Below are 12,010 nucleotides of genomic sequence, written 5' to 3'. Positions count from 1 at the left end.
GAGGGCCGACCCTTCACGGCTTTCGTCGACCACAAGCCGTTGGTTTCCGCAATGGCCAAAGTCACGGAGCCGTGGTCGGCCCGCCAGCAGCGCCACCTCTCCGCCGTGTCGGAGTTTACCACGGACATCCGGCACGTCGCCGGCAAAGACAACGCCGTGGCCGACTGTCTTTCTCGGGCCAGCGCGAACGCGGTCCACCTCGGCGTGGACTTCGCGCTTATGGCGGCTGACCAGACCACCGACACCACGGTGCAAGCCCTCCGGGCGGCGGACACGGGCCTCCGCCTGGCCGATGTCCCCTTCACGGACACTGTCCTGCTCTGTGACGTCTCCCAAGGCCAGCCTCGCCCCATCGTGCCCGTTACCTGGCAACGCCGCATCTTCGCCTCCCTCCACGGCCTTTCCCACCCGGGCCGGAAAGCTTCCCAGAAGCTGGTGTCGGCGCGATTCGTCTGGCACGGCCTTCGACGGGATGTCCGCGATTGGACCAGCACCTGCACGGCCTGCCAACAGGCCAAGGTCCACCGACACACCCAGGCCCCGCTGGCACGTTTCACCGTGCCCGAACGGCGTTTCGACCACGTCAACGTGGACCTGGTGGGCCCCCTCCCCCCATCACGGGGTTTCACACACCTGCTCACCATGGTGGACAGGACCACCAGGTGGCCGGAGGCCGTTCCCCTCGTCTCCACCACCACCGCCGACGTGGCGCAGGCTTTCATCGCCACCTGGGTCGCCCGTTTCGGCGCACCGGCGGACATCTCTTCGGACCGCGGGCCGCAGTTCACCTCCGAGCTGTGGGGCGCAACCTGGGGGTCAGGCTCCACCGTACCACGGCCTACCACCCCCAAGCCAACGGGTTGTGCGAGCGGTTCCACCGTTCCATGAAGGCCGCGCTCATGGCCGGCCTTCAGGACGGCGGCTGGACCGACCGGCTACCGTGGGTCCTTTTGGGCCTCCGCACGGCCCCCAAGGAGGACCTCCGGGCGTCCACCGCCGAGCTGGTCTACGGCCAGCCACTACGCGTCCCGGGCGAATTCGTGCCCAACGCTACCAGTCCCTGGTCCGCAGCTCGCCAGCGCTCGGACCTCCAGGAGACCGCCCGACGGTTTGCCCCCGTGCCAACGTCCCACCACGGTGACTCCCAGTCCTACGTCCCCCCAGCGCTTCGCACAGCGGAGTACGTTTTTGTGCGTCATGACACCCACCGGGGGCCACTCAGGCCGCCGTACGACGGACCCTTCCGGGTCCTGCGACGGGACGACAAGTCCTTCGTCATCGACGTCGGCGGCAGGTCGGAGCGGATTTCGGTGGACCGCCTCAAGCCGGCACACGTGGCCATCGACCAACCACCTCGGTTGGCCCTTCCTCCGCGGCGAGGCCGCCCCCCGTCCACGGTGCCTCTCGCTCGACCACCCACCCCCACACCGGACCCCCCCCCCCCCCCACGACCCTCCAGGGGTCGCTTCGGGCAGGTCATCAGGACCCCCCTTAAATTGACCCTGCCGGTGCAAGTCGATTCTGGGGGGGCGTGTGTAGCGGTTGCCGCTGAACATACACAATCGCCTTACACCTGCCGAGGACGCAACCACGGAGCGATCGCTGTGCCGGGCTCGCCCAGACCGCCCGGAGACGCTCAGTCTCGCCTTTCCCGGGCATGCCCGGACTCGCCTTTCCCGGGCTCACCCGGCCCGTCCGGAGACACCCAGTCTCACCGTTCCCGGGCATGTCCAGACTCGCCCAGGTCTCCCGGACACGCCCAGTCGCGCCTTTTAAGGGCAAACGCTCCGGCATGAGATATTCGAGTGCTTGTATATAATGCTGCCCGATAAACGGGCGTTTCAGTTTACCCGAGTTGATTTGATGGAATAAAGAAACTCGGACGAATTCCAGCTTTTTGTCGCGTCCATTCTTTCGATTCGAGTTGGAGCACAGCTCCTTCAATAGCATGTTTTCTGCGTCTTCCACTTTATCAACTCGCATCACTTCCCCGACGGAGGACCGAGGCATAACGCTTGTTTTCTCTGCAACCGTTGGTCCCATTGACATGAAATTTTCACCATAGGAGCGCCTCTGCCTGTTGAATTTTAGTGATAATTATGACGGCATAGGTCACGTGGTATGGAAACTTCGAAAAACTTCGCACCTCTATATCTCTGAAACCACTCCATAGAAAAAATTTGAAACATGGCTCATTGTCAAATACTCTCCATGGTGAATAAGATATTTTAATGATAATGTCATCGGTGCCTTCATTATCACATCATAATTCGACAAGTATAACGCTTCATCCGATCAGCGTGAATTTTTACCTCCGCCACCAAAGGTGGATGGATGAAGGTTATGTTTTCACCCCTGTCTGTGAAACACCGGGATGACAGTTCATATCTGGTCGGGATTCAAACCCACGCGAGACAGTTTAGAGGTGAGTGTGCGTATCTCAAAGCTATCCTGCTGGTCCCTTTGGAGAAGATAAATATGGAGAAGACAAAGGTCTTCGCATATGAAGAAGACAAATTAATAATTTGGTCAAAAGGTCAAAAATCATTGCCACATAAAAACGTCAATTTTCATCCAATTAACCTGAAATCTTAAGAATTTGCATATTCTGCACTGAATTGTTTCACAAATCAAAAGATAGAAGCTGAGTGTTTTCTATGCCTCCACCCCGAAGGTGGCATGTTTTCGGGTTGTCCGTCTGTCCGTACGGGCTAAACCTCGTTTTTCGCAGCAACCACATGTCCGATTGAGACCAAACGTTCAGGGTAAGAGTGACACCCATGCAGAACGCCATAGGTCACGTGATATGTCAGACATCTTGGATTAAACGCAAATAATAATAAAAATGATTTCTTGGAAACCGCTGAATGGAAAAATTTGAAACTTGGCACATTGTCAAGTACTCCCAATGGGGAACAAAAGCATGATAATGATATCATCGGTGAAGTGGTATACCAGCCAAAAATGTTTTAATCGAATTCCTTATCCTAAAAATATGGAATTGCAGACGCATGATCTATGACCCATTTGTATTGAAATATGAAATTTATGACATCATCGGTCACATGGTTTGGCAGCCGTATTGGATTTAACCTAAAACCTTAAAGAAACATCTTCTCCCAACCACCAAATCAATTGACTCGAAACTTTATGTGTGTCATTGACTCGGCATGGCGATTAAAAGATGATCATGAAAACATCATTGGTCACATGGTGTGGCAGCCGTATTGGATTGAAGGAAAATATAAAATAATTATATCTCTGAAACCGCTTACCCTATCGATGCAAAATTTTACAAATATCATCTAACACCACTGTTGCATATAGTTTGAAAATGTTGATGCCGTAGGTCACGTGGTTTGGCAGCCATCTTGGATAGAACAACGAACCTTATCCTATCAGCACGAAACTTTACAAACGTGATCCCCTACCCATACATATAGAGAGTACACATTTTAAAAGATCATATGCCATGTGGTATGGCAGCCATATTAGCTGGAAAGCCGATATTAAAAAAAAAAACCTTCTCTGAAACTGCTTCACCGATCAATGTGAAACCTGTCATGGCTGGTGAAAATGTGATACTTGAAAACAGCTGAACGGATTTAAATCAAACTTGTTTATTTTTAGGACAGTGCCATTTACCCATTGTGGGACTATGCGGAGGCATATTGGCGACACAGTCGCATTGTTCTAGTTTTTTTGTTAGATCAAAAGGTCAAGGGTCAAGGTCACCTGAAATCTTCATTTTTGTTGGTTTTAGCTGATTTTGTCGTATTTAGCGTATGGAAGAAGAAGAAGAAGAAGAAGTCTGAATTCAAAGCAGACACGGATGGGCTTTGCATTTTAATACGCTTTCAAGTTATCTTTATGATTATTAATACCATAGCAGGGAACCTGCCCTGAAGACAATCTTGTTCCAAGTGTGCAACACATTCTTCTGACACATCCCTTTAATTGGGCGGTGTATAGGCAACAGAGCACTGCCTTGATCACTCCCAAAAAATAACCCGGGTTACGTATTTGAAGTAAAACCATGCATACTGTGTACATGCATATATAATACATCGTGTTTATATAGGTCGGACAACTTAAATTACACCCCGCCCTTCCCCCTCTCCCTCCAAAGGAAGAAAATGGCAAGATCATCCTCATCCCAACTCATCCCAACTCTCTCTTCCTCATATGTGGTGATTTCAATTGTCACCATGCCAGTTGGCTGGGTGTGGGTACCTCTCTCACCAGCCATGGCTCCTCAGCAAAGGACTTCTGCGACTCACTGGGACTGACACAATCTGTCAATTTCCCGACCCGGATCTCAGTCAACGGAGCATCTTCTCTTCTGGACTTGGTTATGACTAACTTCCCTGAAAATGTCTGCTGCTCTTCTTCTGCTCCAATCAGCTCATCTGATCATGTGCTTGTTAAAGTGGACATCTCTCTGGCCATTCTCAGAGAGCCTCCTCAGCGTCGACGAGTCTGGCATTTCACTCAGGCCAACTGTCAAGCAGCCATCAATCATCTGGACTGGTCTCCCATCTCGACCACCTCTGACATCAACTCATCCTGGGAATTCTTCCAAAGTAAATTGCTCTCTCTCATGCACAGATTTATCCCATCTCGTCTTCAGTTGTCATACCCTTCCTCCCATCCATGGTACACGGAATCTTGTGGTGAAGCTGTTGCCCAGAAACAACTTGCCTTCATCTCCTGGAAAGCAAATCCAACGGAAGGAAATCTCATTTCCTTTCACAAAGCCCAAAACAAGTGTGTGTCCACCCTCAGGAGAGCCAGGAAACAATATCTCTCCGTTCTCAAGACCGAACTCTCTTATCTGTCTCCCTCTTCCAAATCCTGGTGGCGTCTGGTCAAATCTGTTCCTGGTGTTTGTTCCCCCTCCATCCCCTCCCTTACCTCAAACGGCTACACAGCTGACTCTGCACGTGAAAAAGCTGAATGCCTCAACTCTGTGTTTGCCTCTAAATCCTGTGTCCCAAACCCATCCCTCTCTGTACCCACCGTACCGTCGTACCCAGCTGCTCCTGGACTCTGTGCCCTTTCCTCCTGACAAGGTGGAAAAGTTTCTGTCAAACCTCGACTCTGATTCTGCAACTGGACCTGACAGCATCAGCCCACGGGTCCTAAAATCCTGTTCTTCCACTCCCTCTCTCTGTTCTCTTCACCCTCTCTTTTGCTCAAGGTCATCTGCCATCTGCTTGGAAATCAGCCAACATCACCGCTTTACACAAAAAAGGTGCAAAAACAGATCCTTGCAACTACAGACCAATCAGCCTTCTCCCAATTATTGGCAAAGTCATGGAATCCATCATTGCTTCGGATATGAAATCTTTCCTCTTCTCCAATGGCTTGATCTCTGATTATCAATTTGGTTTCAGACCAGGTCACTCTACTCTGGACTTTCTGCTTCTGCTGTCTCAACAATGGATGGAGGTCTTCAATGCCAAACAGGAAATTAGAGCTGTCTCCCTTGACATATCATGTGCCTTCGATACGGTCTGGCACCCCGCTCTGCTCACCAAACTCTCCTCCTTTGGTATCCATGGAAATCTCCACGCATGGCTGGTGGACTTCCTCTCCAGTCGCAGTCAACGTGTGGCCCTGAATGGGTTTCTCTCATCTCCTCTTCCTGTTCAGGCTGGAGTTCCCCAAAGCAGTGTTCTGGGCCCTGTGCTTTTTCTGGTCTTCATCAATGATCTCTCTGACTCTCTTGAAAATCCTCTCTATCTCTTTGCTGATGACTCCACTCTCTGCCGCTCCATTCCTCATCCCTCAGATCGGCAGTCTGCAGCCTCCTCACTCTCTGCAGACCTGGACAAAATCACAGACTGGGCAAACAAGTGGAACATGTCTTTGAATCCTGATAAATCTCACACTCTTATGATATCTCTCCGAAAAGACCGACTGGACAACCCTCCCATCCACTTTCTGAATAATCCTCTCCAAGAAGTTCTGTCACTCAAGCTTTTGGGTCTCACTATCTGCCATGATCTTTCCTGGCAAAACCACATTTCCAAGCTGGCCTCCAAAGCCAGTCGCCGACTGGGCATCCTCCGTTGTGCGAAGTCCTTCCTTGGCATACCTGAGCCTCTGGGCTGGTTCTCCTGCCTCACACCCAGCTCGTCTTCACGCTGTTGAAACCAAAGCGTTCAGAATCATTGGAATCTCCCACGATGAAGCTATCTCCGAGGGCCTTTCACTTACTCACCGCAGGCAGGTTGGTGGTCTTTCCGTCTTCTACCGACTCCTCTCCGGCCTTGCTCCCCCAACTCTCTCTGGGCTCTGTCCCCCAAATATTCCTACAGGTCGCACAAGATCTGCTTGCAACCCTCTTATGGTTAAACTGCCAAAATCAAGTCTCTGCTCATCTTCACTCCTTCATTCCTCTTTTCTCCCGCCTCTGGAACAAACTCCCTCACTCTTTTCAATCCCACTCCACCCTCCAAGTCTTTAAAACAGCTGTACACCACCATCTCTTATCTTCCCACATCCAAAACCTTGATCTTTTCTACCCCCGCTAATTTCACCCCAATTCCACTTTTTGAAATACCAACTTTTGTCCTGGAAGTCCTTGGTGTCCTTGTGCTTTATACTTCTCCCTCCCTCCCCCCCCCCCTTCCCACGCCTCCTCCCCCCGGGCCCTCTCCCTTCCACACATCTCCCTGCTCTCGGATGTTGTGTGTGTGTGCTTCCCCTTTTCTCCCCATCTTGTCTTCCGCTCCCTATTTTTGTGTATTTTGTTTGTCTGGTTGATTTGTTTGTGAAATAAATGTTAGCTCTTTCACGAGCCTCGATTCAGTATACAAAAAAAAAAAAAAAAAAAAAAAAATGAAACTTGCACATGCACAACCTCAGGGTACAGTCATTAATCCATGAAAGTTTCAGCTTCCTTGGTCACACCCTATCGGAGGAGTAGATAAAGCACACATATAACATACTCTCCCTCCGTTACATATAGATTTTAAAAAATTTCACAGAGTTGGTTATTATGTTAAATAGTTTTTGTATCATGTTCATAGGAGTTGAAGATAATTCTAAATGCTTTTGTAAACTCACTGAGTGTGCATTGTGTGTTGTAGGTTCTCTTGAGGCTGCAGGAGGAGTTGCTGGATTATAATGGTTTGGGATACAGCATAATGGGTATGATATGATGCTTGAGGAACAACACTGACGTTTGTGAAATTGTCTCTCCATACAACTCTGCCGCTTATAAAATGTCGAGGTTTCTGGAAAACTTGTTGAAATATGTTCATTGAAAAGAATGTCAAGGGCATAAACGATTGGAAATGTGGCCTTGGCCTGGTGACCTGTTCCAACTATTTGCTGATAACTTACTCAGTAACGAACAGACGTTTGCGAAGTCCATCCATTGTCACTTGTGGTTAGAGAGATTGCTTTTGAGCTTACGTGGCATTCTAGTATGCAAGCTGGGCCTCGCCAACCTTTCATCTACCAGACTCTGTGATTTAATGGTTAGATCGTCCGCTTTGAGTCTGGGAGGCCAGCAGTTCGAATCCCGGCCAAATCCTACCAAGGACTTTAAACATCGGTACATGCTGCTTCATTGTTTTACACTCAGCATTTAAAAAGGATGGAACATCGTTTGGTAACTATTGTGCAGGCTTTGATGGGCCTAATGGCTTCCTGTGTTGAAGTTCCTTGTAAGCCATAAGGGACCTCATTGAATGAAATTGCTTCCATGTTCTGCTGTCATTTGTCACGAGAGGGTTGGTTTCCTGATTTATTACGATGGCTAACAGTTGATGAATTGATGAAAGTTGCATCGACTTAAGTGTTGCAAAGCTAATTGCTGGCATGGTTGGTGTTCTAACAGAGACGAGTCATCGATCGGCGGAGTACATTCGCTTGAATGCAGACACGGAGCAGATGTTACGAGAATTGATGTGCGTTCCACCAGTTACACTTGGGTTTACTAAATACTACACCTGCTTTTCATTTGTCAAGCATTTCAAGCCACCAAAGCTAAGAAGTGTGTGTGTGTGTGTGTGTGTGTGTGTGTGTGTGTGTGCGTGCGTGCGTGCGCGCGCGCGTGTGCAGTTAGTTAAGGTGTCAGCGCAGGTGCAATGACTGCTGCTCCCTGTCCTGCCATCTGGTCCGTAATGATGATCCGTCCCCACAGATCTCAATCTTGAGCCAATGCTTGTGACCCTGCCAGTGACGCTATTTTTCTGGCCCTGCAATCTGCAGTCCATCCACCTTTTTGGAGGCCTTTCCCCTTGGTCGAGTGCAATTAACTCTTCCTTCCATGAGAATTGCTACATAATTTGCTACTGATGCTTAAGGTCAATAACTTTTCAGGATCCTGAGTTCAAACCGTAGCCGTGCCAAAATAACACCACAATGGTCGAATCAGGCTGTTAGCCTTCCAAGGTCTGCAAAATGAGGTCCAACTATCTGGGGGTAGGAGATCGACAACATTCGATCTGGGGGTAGCACTGGCAGAAGCCAGTGAAAGAGGAGCCTTCAGGTCACCTCCGACTTTGGTCGACACTTTACCTTATCTATTTATGTGTGAGGAGCCTGCAACTCTACTGAACAGTCCACTTCTTATTCTGCTTCCTGGACTCAAAGCATCCACTGTGTTATGAAGACCATTTTGGTCGGGTATTAGAGGGTGCTTTAATCAGCACTATTTTAAGGACGAATTTGTGCTAAATAAGCTTTTTTTTTTGTATGATCAATTCCCTTCCGATACATTCCGGATTTTTTTTTTTTTTGTATACAACATCGAGGCTCATGTAAGAGCTAACATTTATCACAAAAAGACAAACTGACACAAAAAACATAAAACATATGATTAAGGGAGCGGGAGAACAAGATGGAGAGCAGGGACATCGGGAGATCTGTGGGAGGGAGAGGGCTTGGTGGGAGGAGGCATGGGTAGGGGGGAAAGGTATGCATAATGGAAGGGGATTGCAATTGGGAAGGGGAAGGGGATTGCATGGGAAGGGGATTGCATGGGAAGGGGATTGCAACGTAAACCTGATGTAAAACCTTATCCATTCACCCCAGCGACATTACACCAAATCGGATCATTGCATAATGGTTCGATGTAAGGCACAGATGTTCTTGTAATAAATGTCATGTCACCCTCCACAGGTCAATACCATCCAGCCACTCCATTCTGTTCATGCAGGGAGGAGGCATGGCCCAGTTCAGTGCTATTCCGCTCAACTTGATGCAGACAAAAGGCAGGACCGCTGCAGAAAACGGCGTGGAGACTAGGACTGCCGACTATGTTGTTACGGGTTTCTTTTCGTCCAAAGCAGCACAGGAGGCAAAGAAATTTGGGCACATCAACATGGCGTGTCCTGTCCCAGAAAAGTTCACATGTGAGCACAATTAATGAGCTTCCTTATTGTCCACAAAATGGTACACATTGAATGTGGCATGACAGCTCAGGTGGTCTTGTGCTCACCATTAGGCTATCTCACTTGGAATCCAAGTCTGAGATGGTGGCACCCTTTGTGTATTTGTATACAACAACAAACAACAACATGCATTTTAAGGCCATTTTCCCTGCTAGAGCGGGGGTTAGCCTTGCGGTCCCCATGACAATCTTCTCCATTTTGCCCTATTTTCTGCATCGCCCCTTGTTAACCCCTTTGCCCGCGTTTCTTCTTCCACCATCTTTAGACGAGTCTTTCTCGGTCTTCCCCATCCTCTTCTTCCTTCGACATTCATTTCCATCACTCTTCTCAACCAGTCACTTTCATCCTTCCTCAACACATGACAAAACCATCTCAACCTGTTCCTCTTCACAGCATCAATCACAGGCTCTATTCCCATCATCTTTCGCAATTCATCATTTGTCTTCCTCTCTCTCAATGATACTCCGCACATCCACGGAACCATTCGCATTTCCACCATTTCCAGCCTTCGTTGCTGCTCTACGTTCATTACCCATGTCTCGCTCCCATAAATCATAACACTTCTCACACATGCAGCATACACCTTTCCCTTCAGCTTCAACAACAAACCCCTCCTCATCAGCACGCCACTCAGTTCCCGAAACTTCTTCCATGCACATCTCACTCCAGCAACCGTTGCCGAGTCTGATGCACCTTCTCCATTCAGCATGTCTCCGAGGTAGCAAAACGTTTTCACACCTTCCAGCTTCACGCTGTCTCCAAGATCCAACTCAACATTTCGTCCATCTGCAGCTCCCTCTTACATTTGAATGTAAGCTCTTACATTTGAATGTAAGCTGTAATCCCTCTTACATTTGAACACCTTACATTTGAATGTAGCTGCCACACTGGTTAATGACCCTCTCAGACCACTGCATTTTTGATGAACCCACTCAGCGCACATTGTACATTGAATGGAGTTCACTCCGACACCCTTCCTGCACACAGCACATGGCCACTTCCCAGTTCTTTCCACCTCACCACTTGCCATCACCTTCGTCTTTCCGATATTCACCTTCAGACCTTTTGTCTCCATGCATTCCTTCCACTTGTTCATCTTTTCCTTCAGTCCATCCATACTTTCCGCAATCAACACCAGATCATCTGCATACAACAACTCCCACGGTAAACCCTCCTTTACGTTCTGAGCCAGCACCTCCATCACAGCTACAAATAGTAGTGGACTTAGTACCGACCCCTGATGCACTCCCACCTTCACCTCAAACTCACCACTGTTCCCGTCCTTCGTCCTTACAGCTGTGCACGCTCTTTTGTACGTTGCCATCACTACTCTGATCAACCATTCCTCTACTCCTAACTTCCTCAATGCCCATGTCAATACTTCGCGTGGAACCCTATCGAATGCTTTCTCCAGATCAACAAACCCAAGAAACAACTTCTTCCTCTTCGCCATGTACTTCTCCTGCAACTGCCTCACAATAAAGAGCGCGTCTGTCGTTCCTCTTCATGGCATAAATCCAAACTGCATTTCGTCGATCTTCACTTTCTTCCTTATCTTCCTCTCCAACACCCTTTCCAATACCTTCATTCCATGCTCCAATAACTTTATCGCTCGGTACGAGCCACACTCCAGAGGGTCACCTTTCCCCTTGTATAGAGGGACGAGGGTACTCAGTTCCCAATCCACTGGAATGCGGCCTTCTTACACCACCAGATTACAGATCTCTGTCATTCTCTTCACACCCCAACTTCCTGCTGCCTTCAACATATCTCCCACAACTCCCGTCGGCCCTCCCGCTTTTCTACTCTTCATTGATTTTATCGCCTCCTCAACTTCCTTCTCGGTTGTCTTCTCTGCCGGTCCTAAAACTGGGTTACTCTCTATGTATCCTGAATACCGCTCTCTGGCCCTCTTCCGAATCCAAGGGTTCTCCGAACATTTTCCTACATGCCTCCTGCGCCTTTGCTACCTCTTTCTTTGCAGCCTTCTTGGCTGCCTTATAACTTTCATGCTCTGCTTTTTCTGCTCCTGTACCCTTCGCCTTCTTCCTCTTCTTGTCAATCCTGTTTCCAACTTCATCATCCCACCACCATGTTTCCGAGTGCCTTGGTGGTCCTTTTGTCCATCCACATACCTCACCAACGGCTCCCAACAGACTATCTTTCATTGACATCCAACCACTTTCAAGCTCAACCACATCATCCTCTACCCTACTCAGCCTCTCTTTTAATGCCTCCCATACTGTCACCTCTTTCAACCTCCACACCTTCATTCTCGGTTGGTATTTCACCTTCCTCGCTCTCCTCGCACCTTTCACCCTTATGTCGCAGACAACTAGCTCCTCCCCAGGGATCACCTTTGTGTCCCGGAGGTGCCCACTATCTCGCCTACGCACCATCAGGTAGTCAACGGTTGTCGTCGCTTCACCTGACGTGTATGCAACAAGCTTATTATCCTCTTTCTGAAACTGAGTATTACAAATCAACAAATCAGCTCCATCAGCAAACTCCAAAATCCCTTCACCTTCTCCATTTCTCACACCATATCCGTAACCCCTATGAACCTCCTCAAAACCGTCCATACTCCTTCCCACATGTCC

General features: G+C 48.9%; 1 protein-coding gene across 6 annotated transcripts in view; it reads left to right on the top strand.

The window, feature by feature from the left end:
* The window catches only part of PSAT1 (phosphoserine aminotransferase 1), a 30,049-nt gene that overhangs the window by 5,270 nt on the left and 12,769 nt on the right, over nt 1-12,010 (top strand). For 4 of the 6 annotated variants that reach the window (XM_068128334.2, XM_068128332.2, XM_068128333.2 and 1 more), the window contains 3 exons: nt 7,098-7,158; nt 7,853-7,922; nt 9,139-9,371. In XM_068128334.2, the coding sequence (XP_067984435.1) occupies nt 7,098-7,158; nt 7,853-7,922; nt 9,139-9,371 (364 nt within the window). The remainder of the gene's footprint in view (nt 1-7,097; nt 7,159-7,852; nt 7,923-9,138; nt 9,372-12,010) is intronic. The other 2 variants (XM_078784842.1, XM_068128335.2) reach the window with 1 other exon arrangement.

The sequence above is a fragment of the Myxine glutinosa genome, chromosome 9 (genome assembly GCF_964187855.1).
Source record: "Myxine glutinosa chromosome 9, kmMyxGlut1.1, whole genome shotgun sequence".
In the NCBI taxonomy this organism is placed as follows: domain Eukaryota; kingdom Metazoa; phylum Chordata; class Myxini; order Myxiniformes; family Myxinidae; genus Myxine; species Myxine glutinosa.
The sequence above is the reverse complement of the archived record's forward strand: the minus strand, read 5'-3'. Positions and strand labels throughout refer to the sequence as shown.